Here is a 25,195-nt window from a genome sequence, read left to right as displayed (position 1 = left end):
AAAGGCAGTTATTAGGATACAATAACTGCCTTTCAGTTTCTATTTTTATATTCACTTTATTTTAAGCCACGTGGTAAAGGTAAAAATGCTTTTTTGAGCTAAAATCAAGATATCCACCCATTCAAAAAATATTTGCCGACCTGTAAATATATGTCAGGTACTATACTACCTGTCTGCAGAGCCCTCCTATTGGGGAACATACAGTCTACAATACAGAGAAGACATAAGGGACAGAGAGAACATAATGAGAGAAACTAATAGAGATAGCAAGGGAAAATTTTCTTTAAATAAGTGATTGTGTATGAAGAGGTCAATAAAGTGAGTAGATTTTTAACTAAGCAACAGGAGGGGAAGGAGGAATGAGTCTAGGTAGAGGAAATCTCTACTTCAAAGTTCCTGTGGTAAAGGAAATGTTAAGAACAACAGTAAATCTCTCAATGGGCAGCAGATAATTCTGGCTATAGTGTGTATGTAAGGCGCTTCAACAGTGTACAAAGTAGTATCTAATTTGGGAAAAATATTTACAACCCTTAAGACAAAATGATAGGACATTCAAACGTATCAACAGATGAGTAACTCAGCATAAAAATGAACAAATAAAATACTTTTTATAGCTCTGGCTGGTGTGGTTCAGTTGGTTGGGCATCGTGTGTGTGTGTGTGTGTGTGTGTGTGTGTATGTGTGTGTGTTGTTTTTTTCTGCTAGTTCAATTCCAGGTAAGGGAACACGAGGCAGCCAGCAATGTGTTGTTTTCTCATCAATGTTTCTCTTTCTCTCCCCCTCTCCTTTCCACTCTCTCTAAAAACCAATAAAAAAAAAAAGACTTTATAACACACATGAAAAAGTGCTCAACCACTCTCATTATTAAAGAATACAACAACTAAAGTTGAGTATGCCCACTGCCGGGGCATTCTTCTTCCTTTTTTTTTTTTTAATATATTTTATTGATTTTTTTACAGAGAGGGAGAGGGATAGAGAGCTAGAAACATCGATGACAGAGAAACATCAATCAGCTGCTTCCTGCACATTTCCCACTGGGGATGTGCCCGCAACCAAGGTACATGCCCTTGACCGGAATCGAACCTGGGACCTTTCAGTCCGCAGGCCGACGCTCTGTCCACTAAGCCAAACCGGTTAGGGCCCGAGGCATTCTTAAACTCTGATGAATGAAGTGTAGTATGCAGACTGGGGTAAACTTTTGGAAACTGCTTCCACTCTGAGAAATTTATAGGTGTGTCATATAAGCATAAAAGATAAGCACAAAGAATTTTTATTACATAATTTGTAAATAGCAAAAACTGTAATAACCTAAAACATATATTTGAGTTGACATCAACTCAACAGATTGCGATGATAATGCAATGGAATTCTATGCAATGACAACTATACAAGAGTAAATCTGTATGAACTGATGTGGAAAGGTAAAGAATACTATTCACAGTATAGTTCGATGATGCATCTTTCTTTAGTGTTTTAATTTTCAAAACATATCCGTGTATTACTTTTATTAAAAAATTAAAATGCTCCCCAGTGGAGTGGCTTAGTGGTTGAGTGTCGACTTATGAACCAGGAGGCTGTGGTTCGACTCCTGATCGGGACACATACCCGGGTTTCGGGCTCGATCCCCAATGTGGGGTGTGTAGGAAGTAGCCGATCAATGATTCTCTCTCATCATTGATGTTTCTATCTCTTTCTCCCTTTCCCCTCTTCTCTGAAATCAATAAAAATAAATTTTAAAAAATTTAAATGCTAATAGTAAATTATCTGAGTGGTGGGATTTTAAAAGATGTTAGAAAGTTTTGAAGGTCAAGAGGATCTGATGAACTAAAATTCCAGAGCAGGAAGAATGTCAGCTGAGAATATCAGCTGTTTTCTTCTCTGCAGACATTTACTGCATCTAAACATGAAATGTGGATCAGGTGGAGGTTGCCTACTAGAGGAAGGAGGATTTCGGATGGCTGTGCGTACTGGCATAAAAACTGCAATAGAGAGAAGGACAAAAGCAGCGTCACTTTTTTCCACAGGACATCTCTATTAGTAGTATTGCAGCCTTTAGATCTATTTTATTGTCTCCCAAGATCCATGTTGTTAACCAGTATGTTATACTATTTTTGTATTTTTATACATAATATTTGATCTCAGTTAGTAATTATTATGTGCCAGGTACAAAAAGTTAAAAGTATAAGAACTCTATAAAACGCAGAGTTGGAGAAACTGAAGCTTGAAGAGACTAAATAATTTGGTCTTGGTAATAGAGCAAGCTCTGCTTTCACATTTTTCAAAATCAGAGCCCTTTTGGTTTAACCCAAAAGTTGATGTTTCTAGATACTAGTTCCAAACTCCAGGAAATCCAAAATCTGGCAAGACTTATTTGTTGCTTAATGAATACAATATTAGGAATTGCAAATAGATAGTTACTTACCATGACTTCACATGAGGTAATTCAGTAAAAGGAACTCAAATGAAATGAGGAAAAACAACATGTTTCATTTTTCATTATGACTAAGTGCAATACAAAGAGGAGCCAAAGAGGAAAAAAATAGACACACTTCCTTTTCCATATGCATAGCTTTTAAATTCAATTCTTATTTCTCAAACTGCAACCTAAAGGACCTATGAGAAACTTTTCCCCTCTACTTAGTAAAGACTCAAATTTTCTTTGACAGTTTCCAATTGTTATACTGTTTCCCCTCTCAGAATTTCAGGGAAATTCAATGGCATCTAATAAAACCAAACTACAGAAAGTCATTCCTAAATGTCTAAAAAACTCAACAACAAATAGATTAAGTTAAAAGTACAGGCTTAGCCATTGGTTCAATCAAATATAAACAGGATCAAAACACACTTCAGGCACAATAATCAACATTTTTACATAAAAGTAGAGTATGTAAAAATACTCTGCTTTTTTTATAATAACAAATTTGTTATTATAAATTTATAATTTACTGCTTAATTCAATGTTTTACTCAATTTATTTCCATGAAGCATCTAATCTGGCATTCGTATTATTATTTCAAAAACCTGGCTCTGTGGTCGGCAAACCGCGGCTCGCGAGCCACATGCGGCTCTTTGGCCCCTCGAGTGTGGCTCTTCCACAAAATACCATGTGCGGGCATGAACATACAGTGCAATTGAAACTTCGTGGCCCATGCGCAGAAGTCGGTATTTTGTAGAAGAGCCGATATTTTGTGGAAGAGCCACACTCAAGGGGCCCAAGAGCCGCATGTGGCTCACGAGCCGCGGTTTGCCGAGCCGCAGTTTGCCGACCACTGACCTAGCTAAAACATTAGAAGTAGAATTATTTGCACATTAGCAGGGGGTGGAGGGTGGGGAAACCTAATTCTGATTTCTAAGTTTCCTTTAGTCATTCTAAGTCTTACTCAGTATCTTCCTACAAAGTAAAGTACATAATAGATTCTCATTAGACATTTTATAAATGGCTGACTGATTATAGTTGTACACATGTTTTAAAATGTACTTTCTAGCCCTGGCTGGTATGCTCAGTGGATACAGCTTCTGCCCCTGCATCGAAGGGTTGCAGGTTCGATTCCAGTCAAGGGCATGTACTTGAGTTGTGGTTAGCTCCCTGTCCCAGTTGGGGCATGTGTGGGAGGCAACCAATAAATGTCTCTCTCTCTGACTCTCTCCTCCCTCCCACCCTTTCAGTCTCTCTAAAAATATAAATAAAATACTACATATCCCAACACCAAAGACCCTAAAAATATTCAAATAGCTAGAAACATGTTTACATTTTACTATTCTCCTTTACATTATAATGATTCTTTTTCTATTACAAAAAAAGCTCAGACAATTTTTAAACAAAACTCACCAAAAATGTTGGTCTTTACAGTAAGTGCAAGATGAGTATTATTCCTCAAAATTTCAACGGCCTTCACAAATGTAATATTCTCGAAGTTTTGTCCATTTACTTCCATTATCTTCAGAAAAGTATTTGAAAAATATAAATTAAGACAGAAACAGTATGAGTTACCTCTGAAACTTTAAGTTTAATGGTAAAAAAACAATAAATGAAATGAAACAAATAAAATGTGCCTGTAAGTGAACAATGGTTATCTCTGAGAAGTGGGATTACTGTTTAATTTTTTTCCTCAATATTGTTATATTTACCCAAATCTCTACTATAAACATTTTTTAAAAGTTCATCTCTCTTTAAATCATAGAGAAATTTAAAAAATAACATAGGTTGTTTTTTATGAAGGAAAATTTTTAATCATGCCATCAGTCCATAAAAAGTATTGCCTGTGTGTACATACAAATTTTATGAAACATTCTAAATGAAAATTTATTGCATTTAAAAGAGATAAGAATGGTACTCTGAATATATCTAGTAACATTTCCTGCCACTGTTGAATCAGGCAGTCCAAAAGAAAGCAGCACAAACTGTAATTTGGTTCTTCCATGTGACACTGCTGATACTTCAAACAGAAGGGCTTCTCAAACTTGCTGTGCATCAGAATCACACAGGAAGTGTATTTAAAGAATACTAATTCCAAGGGAAAGGGATAAAGAAATAAACATATTGAACAAAAAAAGAAAGCAGCACAGGGGAAAGATCTCAGGAACTGACACAAAGATTCCCAAAGAATACAAAAAAAGTGAGAAACAAAGTAGTAGGAAAAAAAATTTTTAAATCACAGAAGTAAAATTCCCTGAGTTGAAAATATCTAGTCTATATACTGAACTGGATTTTCTAGTATCTACACTAATAAAAGACAAAGATGCTAACTGACCGTACCTTTGCTATGCCCACCAGCCAATCAGAAGAGTATACAAATTAATCCAACAAAGATGGCAGTTAATTTGTATACACAGCCACCCAGTGAAGACTGAAGACAGTGTAGAAGGAAGCCAAGCACTGCAGAAGGGAGCCAAGCGGCAGAGAAGGGAACAGATCAGAGGTAGCAGAGACGGGAGTGGAGCTGAGGCAGCGGACACAGGAGGGAACGAAGTGGCGGAGAAGAGAGGGAGTGAGGCGGTGGACACGGGAGGGAGCCAAGGCGGCGGGGAAGGGATGGAGCTGAGGCGGCAGAGACGGGAGGGAGCAAAGCACGCCTCCAGCTTCGCTCCCTTCTCTGCTTTGCTCTGGTCTCAGGAAGTCCTGTTCTTGCAGGAATAGGCCCGAGGAAGCCCTATTCTTGCAGGAATCTTCCTGCAACAGGCCTCTAGTATATAAAAATTAAAAAATAAAAATATTTTTAAACATATCTCATGAAAATTTTGAATTCCAAGGACAGAAAACAAGAAGCTATAAGCATTACTATAGGGGTGAGGGTAGGGACCAAAGCTACCTAAAAAATAAATATAAAAGTTGGTTTGGACTTCTCTTAAGCAACAAGCACTAAAATGACATGATACTTATCTGTGACTAAAAAACTGTGAGGGAAAAATAACTGTGACCAAAGAATTTTATACTTTACTGAATGAAAGCATCATCAGACATGCAATGACACATAAAACTATAGTATCCATTTGCCCCTTTTCAAAAAAGTACTAGAAGACAATGAGATGAAACCGATGAATGGGGACAAATGGCACAGATGAAATGAAGGCAATCAATGAAATTAGTAAGGTAGGTATAAATGTCTAAATAATTATCCTATCTCATAAAAGAGTAATATGCAAATTAACCATCACTCTGTGACAAAGATGGCAGTGCCCATAGCGGCCGGGGCAGGACGCTGGTGGCGTCACCCCAGCAACGTGAGCCCAGCAGGCAAGTGCGCCTGCAGGCAGAAACCAGCAAGGCCTGCTTGCCCATCCCCATGGTGTGGAGCAGGCAGGCCCCGCAGAGAGCAGAGAACCATGGGGAGTGGACCCAAGCTGTCAGTAGGACATCCCCTGAGGGCTCTCGAATTGGATAGGGTACAGGTCGGGCTGAGGACCATCCCCCAACCCCCGTGCACGAATTTCGTGCACCTGGCTTCTAGTAAGTAATAAAATTATATAACTTTAAATGTCAAAATCATTCTTAAAGAAGAATGTTAAAAAACGACTTAATAATCTAGATATAAAATCTCAGATAATTTCAATGACACTTGGGAGGATTGAAGGAAGAAGTAAAAGCATGATTATTTTTTTTCTTCTCTCAGAAATGAAATAATTTGATTTCAGTACTTTTTTCTGTGAAAAGGATTTTTAAGAGGGTGGAGAACCAAGATGGCGGCATAGGTTAACGCCGGAGATTGCTGCCTTGAACAACCAAATCAAAACACACCTAAAAGACGGGATGGACAAGAAACTCAGTTACCTACAAGGGAATACCCATACGACTGTCAGCTGATTTCTCAACAGAAACTTTGCCGGCCAGAAGGGAATGGCAAGAAATATTCAAAGTGATGAATACCAAGAACCTACAACCAAGATTACTTTATCCAGCAAAGCTATCATTCAGAACTGAAGGTCAGATAAAGAGCTTCACAGATAAGAAAAAGCTAAAGGAGTTCATCACCACCAAACCAGTATTATATGAAATGCTGAAAGGTATCCTTTAAGAAGAGGAAGAAGAAGAAAAAGGTAAAGATACAAATTATGAACAACAAACATGCATCTATCAACAAGTGAATCTAAGAATCAAGTGAATAAATAATCTGGTGATCATAATAGAATCAGGGACATAGAAAGGGAATGGACTGACTATTCTTGGGGGGGAAAGGGGTGTGGGAGATTCGGGAAGAGATTGGACAAAAATCGTGCACCTATGGATGAGGACAGTGGGTGGGGAGTGAGGTCGGAGGGTGGGGCGGGAACTGGGAGGAGGGGAGTTATGGGGGGAAAAAAGGGGAACAAATGTAATAATCTGAACAATAAAGATTTAATTAAGAAAAAAAATTAAATTAAATTAAAAAAAATGATTTTTAAATGTGTTCACAATAAATTCCTGAAATAATAAATATACTGACTCCAGGATCCTAAGTACTAGAAATTCTTAATAAGCAATCCCAGGCAAGGCTGAGAAATCTCTATTTTTTAAAAAGCCCCCTTAAGGAAAAAAGGGGATCATTACAATTTTATATCAGAGTTTCTTAACTGTCTGTATTATTGACATCTGGGTTGGATAACTCTTTGTTGTGGGGGCTGTTCTATTGTGAGGTGTTATAGGCAGTATAGCAGCATCCTGGCCCCTATCCATTAGATGCCAGTAGTAATCCCCAAGTCATGACAATTAAAAATATATCCAGACATTGCCAAATTTCTCCTGGGGGGCAAAGTCACCCCTGGTTGAGAATTCCTGTTCTGAGATACAAAACAACTTCTAATGTGAATGCCCAAAACTTATTAAAAAAAAAAAAATAGTATGGTTCAGTTAAAAGTAATATAAAGCTACATTCTCAATTAATGGATGAACTAACCAAAATTTTAAAATGGAGAAAAGTAAGCTTCCCAAGTGATTCAGCTAGATTTGGGAAACCACTCTTTGCTGTACATAAGAATCATCTAGAGAGCTTTGTTAAAAATACAGATTCACAGACTTCAGATCTGGAGAATGTGATTAATAGGACTGATGTGAGCCTAGGAATTGCATATTTTAGTAATAAGGTTGTCAGTAATCAAGATTTTGAAATATGCCGCACTACAGTTACTTAATGCCTATAAGGAGAGAATAAATCCCTACCAACTTTCTCTGAGTATCTCCTTTCCCCTAGTCCCTTACCTGGCTCACTGCTTATGAATTGTAGTCTATTATCATATGAACATTATTTAAGCTGAAACCATCATTTATGGTAATCTCAAGCCACTTACATTTTAGAGTGCTATGAATGGAAGTGCTTGCTCCTTCCAACCTTCCAAGGGTGCTAACTCATATACTGAGTTTTCTGAAAAACTTTGAAGTTGCCAGATATACAGTTTCCTAATCCTTAGAGGATGGGCAGGACCATTCAAAAAGGTCATGTTGATAGTGCCTAGACAACCATGCTGTTTCTGGCCATACTATATCAAATTTCCCACTAAAAGTGATAGATACATGACAAAATCATTTTAAAATAAGCCATTTTAAAATACCACATCTCAAAAAGCTCTAACAATACTTCCTTAAATTGATCATGTTTATTTGAAGATATAGTAGGTGACAAAAGAAGTAGCAGACTTATCACTTATAGGAAGGCTTTAATTTAGCCCTGGCTGGGTGACTCAGTTGCTTGGAGCACTGTCCTGTACACCAAAGGTGGCAAGTGCAATTCTCAGTCAGGGCACGTACTTAGGTTGCGGGTTTGCAGGGTGCATATGACAGTCAATTGATGAATGTTTCTCTCTCACAATGATGTTTCTCTCTCTCTCTCTCCTTCTGTAAAATCAGTGGAGACATATCCTGGGGTGAGGATTAAAAAAAAAGGTTTTAAGTTAAAAAACTTAAGTTGCCCCCGAGGAGAGAGGAAGGAAGAGATAGAAAAAGAAACATCGATGTGAGAACAAATCATCAATCAGCTGCCTCCTGCCGGAGAATGAAACCAGCAACCTTTTGGTGCACAGGAAGACACCCAACCAACCGAGTCACAACATCCAGGGCAAGGAGGCTTTAAGTTAAGTGGTCGGTTATCCACTTACCTCAGCGATTTTTTAAGACACACAATACCTCACTGTTTAGTCAGGGGCATTACCTCTTTTCCCTTATATCGGCAAATAAAAAAATAACAAGAGCCAACACAACAATAACTGGTCAGTGTGAATTAATAAAAATTATATCTATTTTTCTGTCAGATTGGCAAAAACAATATATTTTCTGATGTGCCACAGAATTCTAGTAATTAGTTTATGTGTGCCACGAGATGAGAAAGGTTGAAAATTGCTGACTTACCTGATCACCACGTTTCAGTCCTGCATCAGCAGCTTTGCTATTAGGTTCTACTCCTTCAACAAAAATACCAAATCCCTTCTCACTTCCTCCATTAAGACTGAAATGCAGAGGGGACTCCCGGGAGGCTTTTTGCAGCACAACTTGTCTCCACTTAGCCTTTGCAGCACATGCAATATTCAATAACCGGAGATGACCATTCATTTTCTAGAAAGTAGAAAAAAGAAAAATGTATACAAATGTATGTATCTACTACTATAGGCTTTAACAAAAATGACCTAAAATTATTAGAATTAAAGCAGAGTAAAGAACATGTAAGTTGGGGTGAATAAAAGTGAAGGAGAACTTCCACCCCAGAGCACTCTTAAGCATCTCTTAATATGAAAACTTCTAGATAATTACAAATTAGAAAAGATTTCAAAGTGATGTCTCATTTAGAGGGGGATGACAAGAAATTACTCCTCATTTCTTAAACCTTCCCTAATACTTACTGTACTATCTTGCTTATCTCCTGGCTGTTATATACAACCCAAGTCATTTTAAAACATTTATTTAAAACCTTATAGGACTTGAACCACCTTTCCAAATACTAATATCCAAAGACAGAGTCATGTCTCCACCTCTCCCAAGAATGCTATTCCCATATTATTTTAGATCTTCTTTAAATTTAGTAATATTCTAACTTCTATATTCTAATACCAGTTTAATATCCAACTACTCTCAAATAGTGTAATATATATAAATCTCATATCCATAACAAGAAGCTAAAGTTTTTTCAGCATGCAGGAGGCAACTATTCAGTGTGTCTCACATCCATGTTTCTTCCTCCCCTCCCCCCACCCGTCCTTCCACTCTCTCTAAAAATCAATGGAAAAAATATGCTCACTCCTTGGGTAAGGACCAAGTCTTACACCTGTTCTGATTCTATATAACACCTTGAAGTATAAAGTAGAATTCCATAAATAATTGATGACTAGCTGATTACTGGGGGGAAAATATCCCATGATTGTAAGGCCCCTTCTATCTTCCATGAGCCCCTTGAATATCTATTCAAGCCAGCACTGGAAGACCCAAATGATGGAGGCCTCTATGACCTCTTAGTCAGATTCCCCAGTTCCATTCAATCTCCCATTTTGCATACAGCAGACATGATGCCCAAAAGGCTAGAGGAACTAAGGAGCAGAAAAAGGGACAAAAGTCTGCCAATTTCCCCCTTTATGCAACTCAATCCACTTATACTCTATGACTAATAACAATAATTCTTGAGCATTTGCTATGTGCCCGTTTTGTTCTTAGACTGTTACACTCATTAGTTCATTATAATCCTCATAACATTCCAAACTAGGGACAATTATCTATAAAATAAGACAACTGAGGCACAAAAGTTTAGGCAACTTGTCCAAGTTCACATATAGCGAGTGATGGGTTTTGGGTGTTAATTCAGTCAATGACTCCTCAGCTATACTAGTATTTTTATTTCTTCCTGAAATTGCAGTTGCTTGAAGCAAAGACAACTTGGTTGCAGTTCAAAACTTTATATATAGAAGGGAGAATAAAATGGATTTATAAATAGCTACTGTGAGCACCTTGAGGTGATCATATTAGGTGTTGAATATTTAGAACAAGTGAAATCACATGCAGAAGGATGACTTAGAAAATCTAATGTAGAAATGATATATATAAGATAGGCCTTGAAGCACATCTGGAAGACTTGAAGAAGAGAATTCCAGCTTGAGAGAACTTCGGAAAAGAATATAAAGTAACCTGGTTGGCTATAATCAAGGGTTCAAAGGAAAAAAGCTGAAAATGTAGGTGAGGGACCTGAATATAGAGGTGAGAATTATTTTGGTAGGAAACACTTTGGTTTATTGACAGAGTAATAGTCATCTCATTTGTGGTTCAAAAACAATCTTTTGACCACAAAGAATGGACTAGAAGAGAGACTAGAACTAAAATCAGGAGGCTTTTATAACAGATCAGGCATAAGAAAATGAGGGCCTAAAGGCAACAAAATCTCAGACATATGCCGAAGCAATTTCTTCACTGATACAGCTCCTAGGGCACTTGAAACTAAAGAGAAAATGAACAAATGGGACTACATCAAAATAAAAAGCTTCTGCACAGCAAAAGAAACCATCAACAAAACAACGAGAAAACCCACTGCGCGGGAAAACATATTTGCCAATGTCATATCTGATAAGGGCCTAATCTCCAAAATTTATAGGGAACTCATACAACTTAACAAAAGGAAGATAAACAATCCAATCAAAAAATGGGCAAAGGACCTAAATAGACACCTTTCAAAAGAGGACATTCAGAAAGCCAAGACACATATGAAAACATGCTCAAAGTCACTAATCATCCGAGAGATGCAAATCAAAACAACAATGAGGTACCATCTCACACCTGTCAGACTGGCTATCATCAACAAATCAACAAATGACAAGTGCTGGAGAGGATGTGGAGAAAAAGGAACACTTGTGCACTGCTGGTGGGAATGCAGACTGGTGCAGCCACTATGGAAGACAGTATGGAGTTTCCTTAAAAAACTGAAAATGGAACTCCCATTTGACCCTGTGATCCCACTTCTAGGAATATATCCCAAGAAACCAGAAACACCAATCAGAAAGGATATATGCACCCCTATGTTCATAGCAGCACAATTCACCATAGCTAAGATCTGGAAACAGCCTAAGTGCCCATCAGTAGATGAATGGATTAGAAAACTGTGGTACATCTACACGATGGAATACTATGCTGCTCTAAAAAGGAAGGAACTCTTACCATTTGCAACGTCATGGATGGAACTGGAGAGCATTATGCTAAGTGAAATAAGCCAGTCAATGAAGGAAAAATACCACATGATCTCACTCATTCATGGATAATAGAGACCATTATAAACTTTTGAACAATAATAGATACAGAGGCAGAGCTGCCTCAGATTGTCAAACTGCAGCGGGAAGGCCGGGGAGGGTTGGGGGGCAGGAGAAAGGGGGGTAAGAGATCAACTAAAGGACTTGTATGCATGCATGTAAGCATAACCAATGGACATAAGACACTGGGGGATAGGGGAGGCTAGGGGACTGTCTAGGGCGGGGGGATAAAATGGACACATATGTAATACCCTTTGTAATACTTTAAGCAATAAATTAAAAAAAAAAATTAAAATTAAAATTAAAAAAGAAAAAAAAGAAAATGAGGGCCTAAACTGGGGAGTGAAGAAGGGCTGAGCCCTGGCCAGTGTGCTCAGTGGGTAGAGCGTGGGCCCACAGACTGAAGGGTTGTAGGTTCAATTCCTGGTCAAGGGCCGGTCGCAGATTTGATCTCTGCCCCTGGTCAGGGCACATGCAGGAGGCTACTAATAGGTGTGTCTCTCTCACATCCATGTTTCTTTTTCTCTCCTCTCTCTCTCTCTCCCCCCTGCCCGCTTCCTTCCACTCTCTCTAAAAATCAATGGAAAAAATATGCTCACTCCTTGAGTGAGGATAAAAAAAAAAAAAGAAGAAGAAGAAGAAGAAGAGAAGAAATGGCTGAGACAGACCATGGAAAATATGTGTATAGTGACCCAGGTCACTTGAGCAACTCTCTGTACATCTTGACCAGAGAAATCAGGCAGAGAGGGGGACCACATATACACAAGAGTTTATAAACCTGGGTGACTAGGAGAAAACATTATCGTTAGTCTTATAGCAGAAACAGAAGAGTCAGGAGGAAGCATGATGTTTGTCTGGGTTGGAGTGGCAGAAGATGAACAGAAGAACAGAATATGGATATGGAAGTTCTCAGAACAGACATTCAAGACACAGAAGATGAAAGCTGCTCTGAATTGCTGTTCTTGGGGAGAATGGGGGAGGAATCCCTAAACTCTAAAAAAAAAAAAAAAAAAGATAAATTTTTTTGAGCCTTACTGTATCTTCCAGATTTTTTTCAAATTCCTCCAGAAATCGAGTCATAGCAGGATCACCTTCAAAATCATTAAAATGATTATTTACCCATAATAAAACAATCCGTGTTACCTGTGGAAATATGAAGAAGGCAGTGTGATGTTACGAAAGGCATTCTTTCACCACAGATTCCAAAACATGCCCCAAACTGAGTTTTACGGCTAACCCCCTCCTCCCTTTCCTACACACGACTAACACCCTCTTCCCTTTCCTGCACTTAAAAGGTTCGTTCTAACAGAGAGACATAGTTTAGTTGAGCTTGGGAATACAAGTAACATAGAGCCAAGACTCTGTTCTCAGTGAGAATACACAAACCTGGATGTTAAGATGTAAGCACATGAGATATATATTTCAGACAGTATCCTAAAATGCAAGCTCCTGAGGACAAACATATAAAAAGTATTGCCATAGTCAAGACCATTTAACCAAAATTATAACAAAAACAGATCTGAGATTTACTTCATTTATAAATACCATGAGTTTTCAAAGTTATGAATTGCTTTTACTTTGTGTCACAAATTAACAGAACAATTAAAAGCTAACAAATGGAAGTTGAATAATGTGCCTAGCTAACTATGCAATTTATGTCATATATTTAAAAAATTATGATAGAATACACATAAAACCACCATTTGACCACTTTAAATGTTGGCATTTAGCTCATTCACAGTGGTGTGCAACAATCACCACTACCTAGTTCCAGAACATTTCATTGCCCCATTCTATTAAGCAGTTACCTCCCATTCTGGCTTCTCTGCAGCCACCAATTTGCTTTTCTATGTGTATTTGCTCATTTTGGATATTTCATACAATATGTGAACTTGTGTGTCTGGTTTTTCACTTAGCATATTGTTTTCAAGGACCATATCTATGTTTCATTCCTTTTCATGGTTAAATAATATTTCATTATATGGCTATACCACATTTTAAATTTTGACAAAACTCAGTTTATCTATTTTTCCCTTTGTTGCTTGTGCTTTGAGTATCATATCTAAGAAAACACTGCCAAATCCAAGGTCATGATTTTTGTACCTCTTCTTTTCTTCTAAGAGTTTTATAGTTTTAGCTCTTATTTTAGGTCTGATCCACTTTGAGTTGATTCTTTTGCACGTGGATATCTAGTTGTCTCTACATCATTTTTATTCACTCTTAGCACCCTTTATTTCCTCACCAATCAAAGTAACTCTTTATAATCTGGGGGGTAAAAGAGGGGTAAGCCTGTAGTTTTGGACATTTTAGTTTTTTAAACAACAGAATAATGCAATCCAGCTAATTCTAATTTATTTCCTTTAAAATATAACTCAGACACACGAAGCAATTATGGCCCTACTTTGATGTTTCTTAACATAACAGAATTCCACCAATTTGCAAGGCATTACCAGTCTTTCCATTATATATATGAATACCCCATGAAATTAGGCAAAATAATCTATTTAAAATAGATAACTATTTAATGCAAAAAATATTCAAAGGTAGATTTAAATAAGTCACAGCAGATATAAATTAAGGTAAAAAAGACCAATTGTTTTCAAATGATACTATAAAGAAAAATCAACATATTCTATTTTGGGGCTTACAAACAATCTAAGCCCTCTTGAAAAAAAAAAAAATTTACTTGAATAATCTTTCTAAACTACTAATCAACTTTTAAATCTTCAGAAACAATGAAATATTTTGAGAAAGTTCAATAATACTCTCATGTGGCAATTGTGTTTTCTGAATTTGCAGCTACACCACAGCCTTATTTCCGTTTTTGTCTTATAAGGCTCATATCCACTTTTAACACACTATTTTGTCATAAAATAACTATACAGAGATACATCAATACTGGCTCACTATTTTTTTAGGTGAACTGAATTTTATCAAAATAAAATAAACATTTAATTTATCAACTGCAAAAGGTTTTATGAACGAAATTTAAAGGTTAAAATCACTTTCACGTCCCTTATGTTTATAATACAAACCTTATCTCTTAAACTGTCAATTCTAAACCATTCCAATAGTTTGATCCCAACATCCAAAGGACTTTCAAGAAATGTCCTGTAAGTTAATAGAAAATCTTCTATGTAAGTTGGGTCCACAATGGAATGTTCTTCTATTAAATGCATGATGAGACGCTCAGGTGTTGCCTAAAAATCCAAAGATAGAAAAGATTAGAAAATAAACAAATAGCTCAAAAATCAAAGAACTCCTATTAATCACTTCCCCTTGTAGCCACTCCATTAGAAAGGTCCTCAAAGAAGAGTGTCTCCCTTAAAACACTTAGCACTGGGATTAGGTAGTCTCTACAGGTTGTAATCCATCAGCACCCAGAGATTTAGAGCAGGGTCAGGGAACGTCCAGCTTGAGGGCTGTATAAGGCCAGTGAAATGTGAACCACAGGCGGCACTTGAAATTCAGTAAATCTAGGAGGTTTTTTTCACAGCAATATAAATTTATATTAAGTGAATTACAGTAAGTGAATGATGTTATAAATATCCAAATGGCTCTTGGAAGAAAAAAGGTTCCCCACCCTAGGTTTAGAGAGAAAAAAGGCAGAGGAATAAAAATTTACTCAGCTGTTTTTTTATTGGCATTTCATCGTAGCAGGGCTTTTAAATTTCACTGATTTAACCCTGGTATGGACTGTTACTGCTAATTATACTGCAAAGGAGGGATGTAATGATGATTCTCCCAAGGCAACACAAGAAAGAGTTGAGGGTTAAAACATTAAACAAAAAAATATCCTACCCTAGCCGGTTTGGCTCAGTGGCTAGAGCATCGGCCTGTGGACTGAATGATCCCGAGTTTGATTCTGGGTGCATGCCTGGTTTCGGGCTCAATCCCCAGTTAGGCGGCATGCAGGAGGCAGCTGATCAATAATTCTCTGTCATCATTGATGTTTCTATCTCACTTCCCCTGTCCCTTCCTCTCTGAAGTCAATAAAAATATATTTTTAGCCTAGTCGGTTTGGCTCAGTGGATAGAGTGTGGGCCTGTGGACCAAAGGATTCCGGTCAAGGGCACACACCTTGGTTGCAGGCTCCTTCCCTGCCCGGCCTGTGCAGGAGGCAACCAATCTCTCACAAAGATATTTCTCTGTCTTTCCCTCTCTCTTCTACTCTCCCTTAAAAAAAAAAAAAAAATAGGAAAACTATCCTCAGGTGAGGATTAACCAAAAATAAATAAATAAAAATAAAATATAGCTATATATATATTTTTAAAATCCCATTAAAACAAAACAACAAAAAACCCTAACAACTTTCCTCCAAATTAAATTAATCATATTCCAAATTATCTTCTTCCTCAGGCAACAGGAACAACACACCAGCTCAGGATAGCTTGTTTTATTGTTGTTACTTCTCAGAAGAGAAGTTTCCTCTTCTTTAGTTTCTCCATGCTAGTTCACCATCTTGAGAGGAACCAGAAGTTCTAGAATTTTTACATAACTCAGAGTTTTAGCTGCTTGCCTGTCTCCAAATTTATAAAAAGGAATAAAATAACATTTATCTACTGCTCATCTTTGAGCTTCTAAGTCAGTGGTTCTCAACCTTCCTAATGCCGCGACCCTTTAATACAGTTCCTCATGTTGTGGTGACCCCCAATTTCATTGTTACAAATTGAACATAATTAAAGCATAGTAATTAATCACAAAAACAATATGTAATTATATATGTCTTTTCCGATGGTCTTAGGCGACTCTTGTGAAAGGGTCATTCGACCCCCAAAGGGGTCGCGACCCACAGGTTGAGAATCACTGTTCTAAGTCAATGTTAAAATTACTTTTGCAGCCTTTTCAAAAGTAGATACACAGAACAAATACAGAAATAAACCAGATGCTAAGCCAAATATAAAAACATGACTGCTGTCCATAACCTCAAATTTTAATTTGTTTTATTCATCCAAATAATTCATGGGTCAAAGTAACTATATAGAAAATATACACTAATCCTAACAATGTTCATATCTAAGATATTTTTTAAGTACCTATTACTACCAGTGTATGTAAATCATTCTTCTAACAGGAAGTCAGAAATAAGGCTCTTCATTTAACCTACTTAAGGAAAAAGGCAACACAGGTCATTCCCAAACTTCTCCCACCCTCCAAAACATTCTACGAGCACCAAACTGGGTTTATTATTTAGGCTAATCATGATTTGAAGTCACTTAAATCTGGTTCTTAGATCATGTATGTAAGTCATGGGTGGAAATGATCAACATGTTAAAGGCCATTATCCTGATGGGCTAAATCAGTGATTTTCAACTTGTGTGCACTGATAATTTTTAAAACATGCAATATTTGACTATCTAGTTAGGGGCACTGAACTCTTTTCCCTCAGACTGTCAAATAAAAATATGACAAGAACCAACACAATAGGTGGACGGTGTGAATGAATTAAAACTATACCTATACTTGTTGTCAGGTTGGCAAAAAATAGATTTTTTGGTGTGCCACAGAAATTTTAATAACTAGTTTATGTGTGCCATGAGATGAAAAAGGTTGAAAATCGTTGGGCTAAATCATTGAGGTAGGATACTTGTGGGGACTAGGCTAAGTCATTGAAACACGAGAGCTGTGGAGACTAGGTCATATATTTAAAACTTTATATCGAGTCATGCAAAGGCATGTCACTGAAGCGCTCAGTAGCATCCAATAAGCTGGATACTGGGAGACAGTGAGTATAGAGCTGGCTGGTAAAGGAGATTGCTGGCTGTAGAGATTGGTTATGATGAGCAAATAAGTAACTATACAAAGCATAAAAAGAACCACTATTGGGGAAGCTATTTACAAATATAGAAAGGAAAAACTAGAAAAAACTTTTGTAGCCTGGCCGGTATGGCTCAATGGTTGAGTGATGACCTATGAACCAGAAATTAAGGGTTCGAATCCTGGTCAGGGCACAAGCACGGGTTGCAGGCTCGATCCCCAGCAGGGGGCGTGCAGGAGGCAGCCGATTGATGATTCTCTCTCATCACTGATGTTTTTATCTCTTACTCTTCCTTTATCTCTCTCTGAAATCAATAAAAATATATTTTAAAAAAACCAAACCAAACCAAAAACTATTGTATAATAATTATTGGAAGTATTGGTAATAACTCAAGATTGTTACAGATAAATGGATACACAAACTTTATAGATGTGTATGTATTTATAGTTAAAACATACATATACTAGAGGCCCAATGCACAAAATTCGTCCAAGAGTAGACCTCCCTTCCCGCGGCTGCCAACCCAGCTTCCCTCTGGCAACCGGGCCCTGCGCTTCCCTCACAGCCCTGGCTTTGTCTGGAAGGACGTCAGGTCTAATTAGCATATTACACTTTTATTATTATAGATTTCTTAGCTCTGCCTGAGGAGAGGCTCTAGAACAAGCATGTCAAATTCGCTGCCCACTTGACCTGCTTGCGAAGCAATGATACTTCAGTGGCAATGAGTAAATGCCCAGATCTTCATTTTCAAATGCTATTCTCCACTAGAATGATCCAGGAAACTCTAGAGAAATGGATGATTCCAAAGCTATAAATATAAGGTGAACCTGGAACACCTTGTTTTGCCAGATAATAAGGAAACTCTCAAAAAATGATGGGGACATGTCAAAAGGACACAGAAGCCTGGCCAGTGTGGGTCAGTGGTTGAGCATTGTTGACCCATGAACCAAGAAGTCACCGGTTCGATTCCTGGTCAGTAGGGGGTGTGCAGGCGAAGGTGACTGACGATATTTCTCTCTCATCGATGTTTCTATCTTTCTATCACTTTCCCTCCCTCCTCTCTCTCTAAAAGTCAATAAAAACATTTTTTTTTAAATATATTTTATTGATTTTTTACAGAGAGGAAGGGAGAGAGATAGAGAGTTAGAAACATCGATGAGAGAGAAACATCGATCAGCTGCCTCCTGCACATCTCCTACTGGGGATATGCCCACAACCCAGGTACATGCCCTTGACCGGAATCGAACCCGGGACCCTTCAGTCCGCAGGCCGACGCTCTATCCACTGAGCCAAACCGGTTTCGGCAACATTTTTTTTTTTAACAAGATACAGCAATCAGTCTTAAGAGAGTCTCACTGGCCAACTCTGGGAAAATTTGACCACTGAAACAACACTGATGATATGAGAATGCTCATCTTTATAGTTGAATGACAATAAATGTAGAAAAAAAATAATGGAAATAGAAAGTAACCATATTAGGCAGGAATAGTCAATAAAAATAAGGCTGGTGGATAGAGACTTGTAGAACATATTGCCACTATCCCAGAACATCTCTCCTCCAAATACTCATCAATTACAAAGGGTAAACGGTAACTTTTCAGTGAAAAAAAGTTACAAAAAGATATCCACCTGACCAGGTGATTAAGATGGTGCGACAGGTTGACATGTGCAACTTGATATGAGGCACTGAAAAGAGCACACCATTTATGTAGAATTCCTGCCAGGAATGCATGACTTGAGTGTAGTCATCAGGAAACATTGAATAGATAGATGCAGGCTGAGGGTCATACTATAAAATATAGGGTCTGTATTCTTTATAACTACTGAAAATATGAATAGGGAAAGACTGTTCTTGGAGTAGACCTAAATGCAACTGTGTTCCCAAATAAGATCCTAGACCAGAAAGGAAAAAGGTCTGTTGCTGGGATAGTTGCTAAAAATTTAAATAGGGTCTGTGAGCTACATGGTTTTACTTTATCAATGCTCATTTCCCAGCTTGAAGGGTTCTACGCTGTTTACATAGTAGAGTGTTTTTGTTTTAAGGAAATACATATGGAATATTTAGGAGTGATAAGGCATCACATTTACAGATTGCTCTCAGTGGTTCAGAAAGAGACTGCTGATAATGGAGAAATGCAGGGAAATGTTAACATTTGAGGAATCTGAGTCAGGGAGCTCTCTGTAAATTTGAAAAAAATCATTTAAAAATAAAGCATTAAAAACCATAAGCCCCACACAGGCAATCGATCCATATGTTCACCTTTTCTACATACAAAACTTACACTTATCATAGAAAAAAAAAAAAGACTGAGGAACAGCCTGACTCCTGACTCCAATCTGACATCAGTCCCTTATTTACAGTCCCTGTAAATAAGCAGTTACATTTGTAACACTTACTTATTTTGCAACCAAGATTAACTTTAAAAGAGAAATAGTCATGTGATTATTTTTTCTCTTATAACTAGGATTGCTCTATTTTATATCTAGAGGGCTTTAAATAGACAGGAGAGTGAGGGGGTGACCAGAGGACAAGAGGGTACAGGGTAGAAGAGAGAGGGAGTTAGAGAAGGGAAAACATCACGGACATCGATACTAATATTCTACAATGTGCAATCTTTTTTATTTACCTCATTTAGCCCTAATAAAGGCTTTCATATCACCCGCATTTGCAGACAAGACAACTAAGGTTCAGAGAAGTTAATGCCTATTTCAACATCACAGAGATCCACTAAGCACTGCATCTTCATCTAAGATTCCTTATGCCTTTATGGTTGGTCCTTTCATTTTCTGTTGTTTCTAAATATTGTTGTCTTTGATGAAATTAACTCCTATTATCAATGGATCACAAAATGAATTTAAGAAGAAAAACTTTGACCAGTATATCCTAAAATAATATCCTATCCATACTAATGTTAAACAGCAATGTCACCCTTCATCAATAAAATGTGTAAAAATCAACTTTAAAAAAAGCAAAAAGAACCAATAGTTATTTAAATTAGATCTCAAAGTTAATCAATTATCTTGCACTACTCAAAAAGTGGCTCAAAGCCTTCTAGTCAAGATGAAAGCTTTATTCTATCAGTGACTAGAATAATAAGTAAAAACACTCACCTTGATTACAATGTGTCCTTTCCTGGTTCCACTCCGATCTAGTTCACGGTGCTCATGCACCATAACAATTTCTCCCTCTTCTTCAACTTTATGGGTATTTTTTTCCACATGATTTAAAATTCTCCAATAATCCTGCTGGGCTATGCAGACAAACTGTCCGAGAACAACATGGGGACAATTAACAAATCTGTAGTACATAAATATATCACTACGCACCAAGGCAGAGCACAAAGGTAGGAAATCAAGCGGCATCAGTTCTTTTTTATTCAATCCCTTTAATTCTTCACAAAAATCAAGATGAAATAAATAACTCACGCACAGAGACCAAGGAGTTTTTGATTTTGAATTCTGCTCTAAAAGGAGAAGTGAACTACTCTCAAAACTGATACTATGCAAAGAAAACATGAAGCGGGAATTAGAAACAACTCAGAAGTTCCTATTTCCTTCCTTTATTTAAAACAAGAAAAAAGAATGAACTGGTTGCTATCGGATAGAAATTTAACAAACCAATATTTGGTATACCCTCTTAAAAATTTACAATTTGTTCCATCTCACAAACATGTGAAATATAAAATCTAATTTCCTTTATTAACTGTGAACTTTTGAAACTGATAATTTTCAAATAAAGCTATTTTATTTTAAGGAAGGAAAAACAGGCTCAGCCATTCTTAGTCAACAAACGAGAGTGCAAGACCAAAGACATAAGCTTACCTGGCAATCATCTACTTTAGTCCTAACAACTCCATGCATGTACTGCTTATCCAGAGTGGGAGTAATTCCAAAACTATTTCCCATAAAGAGATTTTCAACTTTTCCATCTGAATGGCTGATTTCTACAGTGCCATTTAAAATAACATACCATGAGTCAAGCTATAGAGAAAAAGACAGGTTTTAAGAATCTTAAAAAAAAAATTATATGTTAACTTGGAAAAATAATCAATATATAGAACTTGTATAATTTAAAAAAGTAAAGGGAAGGTCTGATTATATTACTAAATACTGTCAGTAACACCTGATGCCTGTCTATGCAAACCATGGAAGCTTATTTCACTCTTTCTTCTTTTAGTCACCAAATTAGTTCTCAAAGAATTTCCATCAAACTTTAAAATGACTTGAATATCAACATAATATTACATCCCGTGGTTTATAATAATTCAGTTAACCACTTCTTATAACTGTATTATTTTTGGTCATTTCCAATTTTCACTATTATAAATATGCTTCAATGATCACCTTTTGGCATGAATCTTTGAGTTTTATATTATGTCCCAAGGAAAGACACTCATAAGGGGAATGATAGGTTAGAAACTATTAATACTTTGGGGCACATGTTAAAAATTTCTAAATGACTTTCCAGAAAAAATACTGGCAATACATAATGTTCACTGACTAACATCTCAGCATTAATTTTTATCAGTTTAATAAGAAAAATAGTGAAGTACTTTCTAACAGCAATAATACCTTTCAATTTCTCTGCATTCTCCCCTCACCTATCCACGAATTGCCAGGGAGCATTTCTGAACATAGAATTGCTATATAAAGGCCTCAACTGACAGCAGTCCACTGGGAGGCATCTGTATCAATGCCTCCCTCATTCTTTTTTAAAAAAACATTAATATACAAAAGGGATAAGGACAGTTGAGTAAATACCTGATAAACATTTTAAACAATGATATAAATATACGAATAGAATAATAATTACGAATTTTAAAAAAAATCTTATGACTTAATTTGAGAAGTAAAAACAAATGTGGTTCAATGAATAGTAACTATTAAACATTTATTCTACGCTAGGAAATAAAAATTAAGAAAAAATACAAAAACAAAAGTAATAACTTATCTCTTAAGAAAATTGTAACTACCGCAAACTTGGCATTCATTTAAAAATAAGTGTATTGCCCTAACCCAGCCGTGGGCAAACTACGGCCCGCGGGCCGAATCCTGCCCGTTTGAAATGAATAAAACTAAAAAAAAAAAAAAGACCGTACCCTTTTATGTAATGATGTTTACTTTGAATTTATATTAGTTCACACAAGCACTCCATCCATGCTTTTGTTCCGGCCCTCCGGTCCAGTTTAAGAACCCATTGTGGCCCTCGAGTCAAAAAGTTTGCCCACCCCTGCCCTAACCGGTTTGGCTCAGTGGATAGAGCATCGGCCTGCGGACTGAAAGGTCCCAGGTTCGATTCTGGTCAAGGGCATGTACCTTGGTTGCGGGCACATCCCCAGTATGCAGGAGGCAGCTGATTGATGTTTCTCTCTTATCGATGTTTCTAACTCACTGTCCCTCTCCCTTCCTCTCTGTAAAAAATCAATCATATATATTAAAAAAAAATAAGTGTGTTAATTTTAAGTCAAGATTCACACAAGTTTATGGAAATTATATTATTCTAAAAATTACCTCCCATATTATATAGTGTGTAACATTTATTTGCTAACCTACCTCTTGTCCATCTTCAAGAATAATAGCTCCAGCCTGCTCTACCACTTCAAAAATCATCACTGAGCAGAGTTCTCTCCTTACACTCATGGTCATGTTTGCAAAAGCAGGGAGCTGGTGCATAAACTCCAGTAATTGTTCTATTAAAAAACAGAAATTGTAGTAGTACAGAGACCATCAAGGACACTTGAAACATACAATAAAATTTAGAATTCAATGCCCAATTTCCCAGTCAACTTATGAATATATGCTGCTAAAGTAGAGAAATCAAGGCACAAGATAAATGTTGGTTAAAAAAATCAGTTATTTGGTTAATAGATGTATTCAGACTCACATGAAAATATAGGCACACTGGAAGATACCAGAACTCACAAACTCCAGACAGAACCAGGAAACTACAGATTTGGAAGAGGGTAGAGAATTATCTTATTTTCCTAGCCTGAGATGCCACTACATACTGGTTAGTATAGTGATGTCCTTTGACCTAATGGATTAGTGAAAAAGCATTTCATCTAGTTCTTATTGGGCTAGAGTTTAAAAGAAAAATGTTATTAGTAAATGTCAATAATTAATTAGAAATAACAAATGTAAGTTCTAGTTCAAGATTTTTCAAAGTAACACAAGGTAATTCTTTAACCAACAAATGTTTGAGTGCCTGTCTTAGGCCATTCCCTGGTATAAATACATGTGTAATAAAGATAAATATAAGGAAGAAACATATATAAGCAGTCAGCTAAGGGCTGACACAGAAATAACTATAAGATGCTATCCACCCACAGATAATTGGGAGTTTGTTATTTTCAATTTTTAAAAAGTGTTGTGAAAATAGCATAGTATGCAATTCTTCATCATAAAAAACGCACTTTCAGTTTTTGTCCAGATAATATTCACAACATGAAACTAAACTGCAGGTTATTTAACTATATGTCATTAGAGTGGCAAGGAATGTTCAAATGTATTGACTTACACTCACACAGATTATGATTACCATTAATACCAGCATCTTCTGATTTGAACAGCAGCAGTATGACCATTATAACAGAAAAATCTAGGATAAAATCTTAATTGAATCATAACAATATATAATGAAACTAAGAAATCTTTGTCTTTAAAGATAACATTAGTATCTTTAGCATTTTTTTTCTTCTTTCTTTAGCATTATTTAACCACTGGAAGTTACCACTTCTGTAAGAAATTACATAAAAGAAAATTCACAGTTTTAACCAAAAATTACATACTTACATATGTTTTCAAGCTAGAGAAGTAAAAACATTTTTTATAACATAATTTTTTTTAAAAAAGCTAATTCACAGACATTGGACACCGATGTACTATGTTTTAAATGTCTCATAAGCACGAATGGGAAAACCACTTTAATGGAATCAAAGCTTTTGTTTTATAAATTTGGGGAGACAGGATGTGAGTGAGAGTGGTCTGGCTGTGACATCTGTTTGACTTTCAGGGTTGACTCAGTTGATCTGGTAGGCTAGGCAGGTGACCCCTACCTCCCTCACAGTCACAGTTCCATGAGCATCCATGCCAAAGCTGCATGCTTGAAAAGGACAACCATTCCCAATAGAGGAGGACGGTTCTTCAATCAAGGGCATACAAGTATCTGTGCTCCCATCAGACCCTCTATACAAGCTCTCATACTGGGGCAACCAACCTCAAAGATGGCCCTAAATGACACCCTCCCTCTTGATATTTATGTCCTCATGCATTCACCTCCCATATTATATGAGGGTGGTTCTGTGTGACAAATAGAACTTTGAAGAAATAATGATACGTCAATCCTGAAGCCAGATCATAAAAGATACTGTGGCACCTGCCTTACTCCCTTGGATTACTTGCTTTGGGGGAAAGCTGACTGCCATGCTGCGAGGACATTTAAGCAGCCTCTGGAGAGACCCGCATGATGGGGACTTGAGGCCTTGTGCCAAAAGCCATGTCAGTAGCCACCTTGGAAATAGGTCCTCTAGCTCAGTCCAGCAAAGCCTCAGATGACTTCAACCTTCATATTACAACCTCATGACACTGAGCCAGAACCACTGAGCTAAGATGCTCCTGAATTCCTGACCCAGAAAATGTATGAGAAAATGAGTGGGGTTTTCTTGTATTGCTTTTTAATTACTGACTCTATTACAAATGTCTCCCATGTCTCCCCAGGTGTGTTGCCTGCCAAGGTGTGTTGTTTTAAGTCAC

At 37.0% G+C, this 25,195-nt stretch overlaps 1 protein-coding gene across 18 annotated transcripts in view; it reads right to left on the bottom strand.

The window, feature by feature from the left end:
- Window positions 1-25,195, bottom strand: part of RAPGEF6 (Rap guanine nucleotide exchange factor 6) — a 194,333-nt gene that overhangs the window by 61,292 nt on the left and 107,846 nt on the right. For all 18 annotated transcript variants that reach the window (XM_036312320.1, XM_036312334.1, XM_036312322.1 and 15 more), the window contains 7 exons: window positions 22,997-23,133; window positions 21,266-21,424; window positions 20,555-20,707; window positions 14,721-14,885; window positions 12,721-12,828; window positions 8,816-9,019; window positions 3,830-3,938 (listed from right to left, as the gene is read on the bottom strand). In XM_036312320.1, the coding sequence (XP_036168213.1) occupies window positions 3,830-3,938; window positions 8,816-9,019; window positions 12,721-12,828; window positions 14,721-14,885; window positions 20,555-20,707; window positions 21,266-21,424; window positions 22,997-23,133 (1,035 nt within the window). The remainder of the gene's footprint in view (window positions 1-3,829; window positions 3,939-8,815; window positions 9,020-12,720; window positions 12,829-14,720; window positions 14,886-20,554; window positions 20,708-21,265; window positions 21,425-22,996; window positions 23,134-25,195) is intronic.

Source organism: Myotis myotis, unplaced genomic scaffold (genome assembly GCF_014108235.1).
Source record: "Myotis myotis isolate mMyoMyo1 unplaced genomic scaffold, mMyoMyo1.p scaffold_m19_p_6, whole genome shotgun sequence".
Taxonomy (NCBI): domain Eukaryota; kingdom Metazoa; phylum Chordata; class Mammalia; order Chiroptera; family Vespertilionidae; genus Myotis; species Myotis myotis.
Note: the sequence above shows the minus strand (reverse complement) of the source record. Positions and strands in the feature narration are given on the sequence as shown.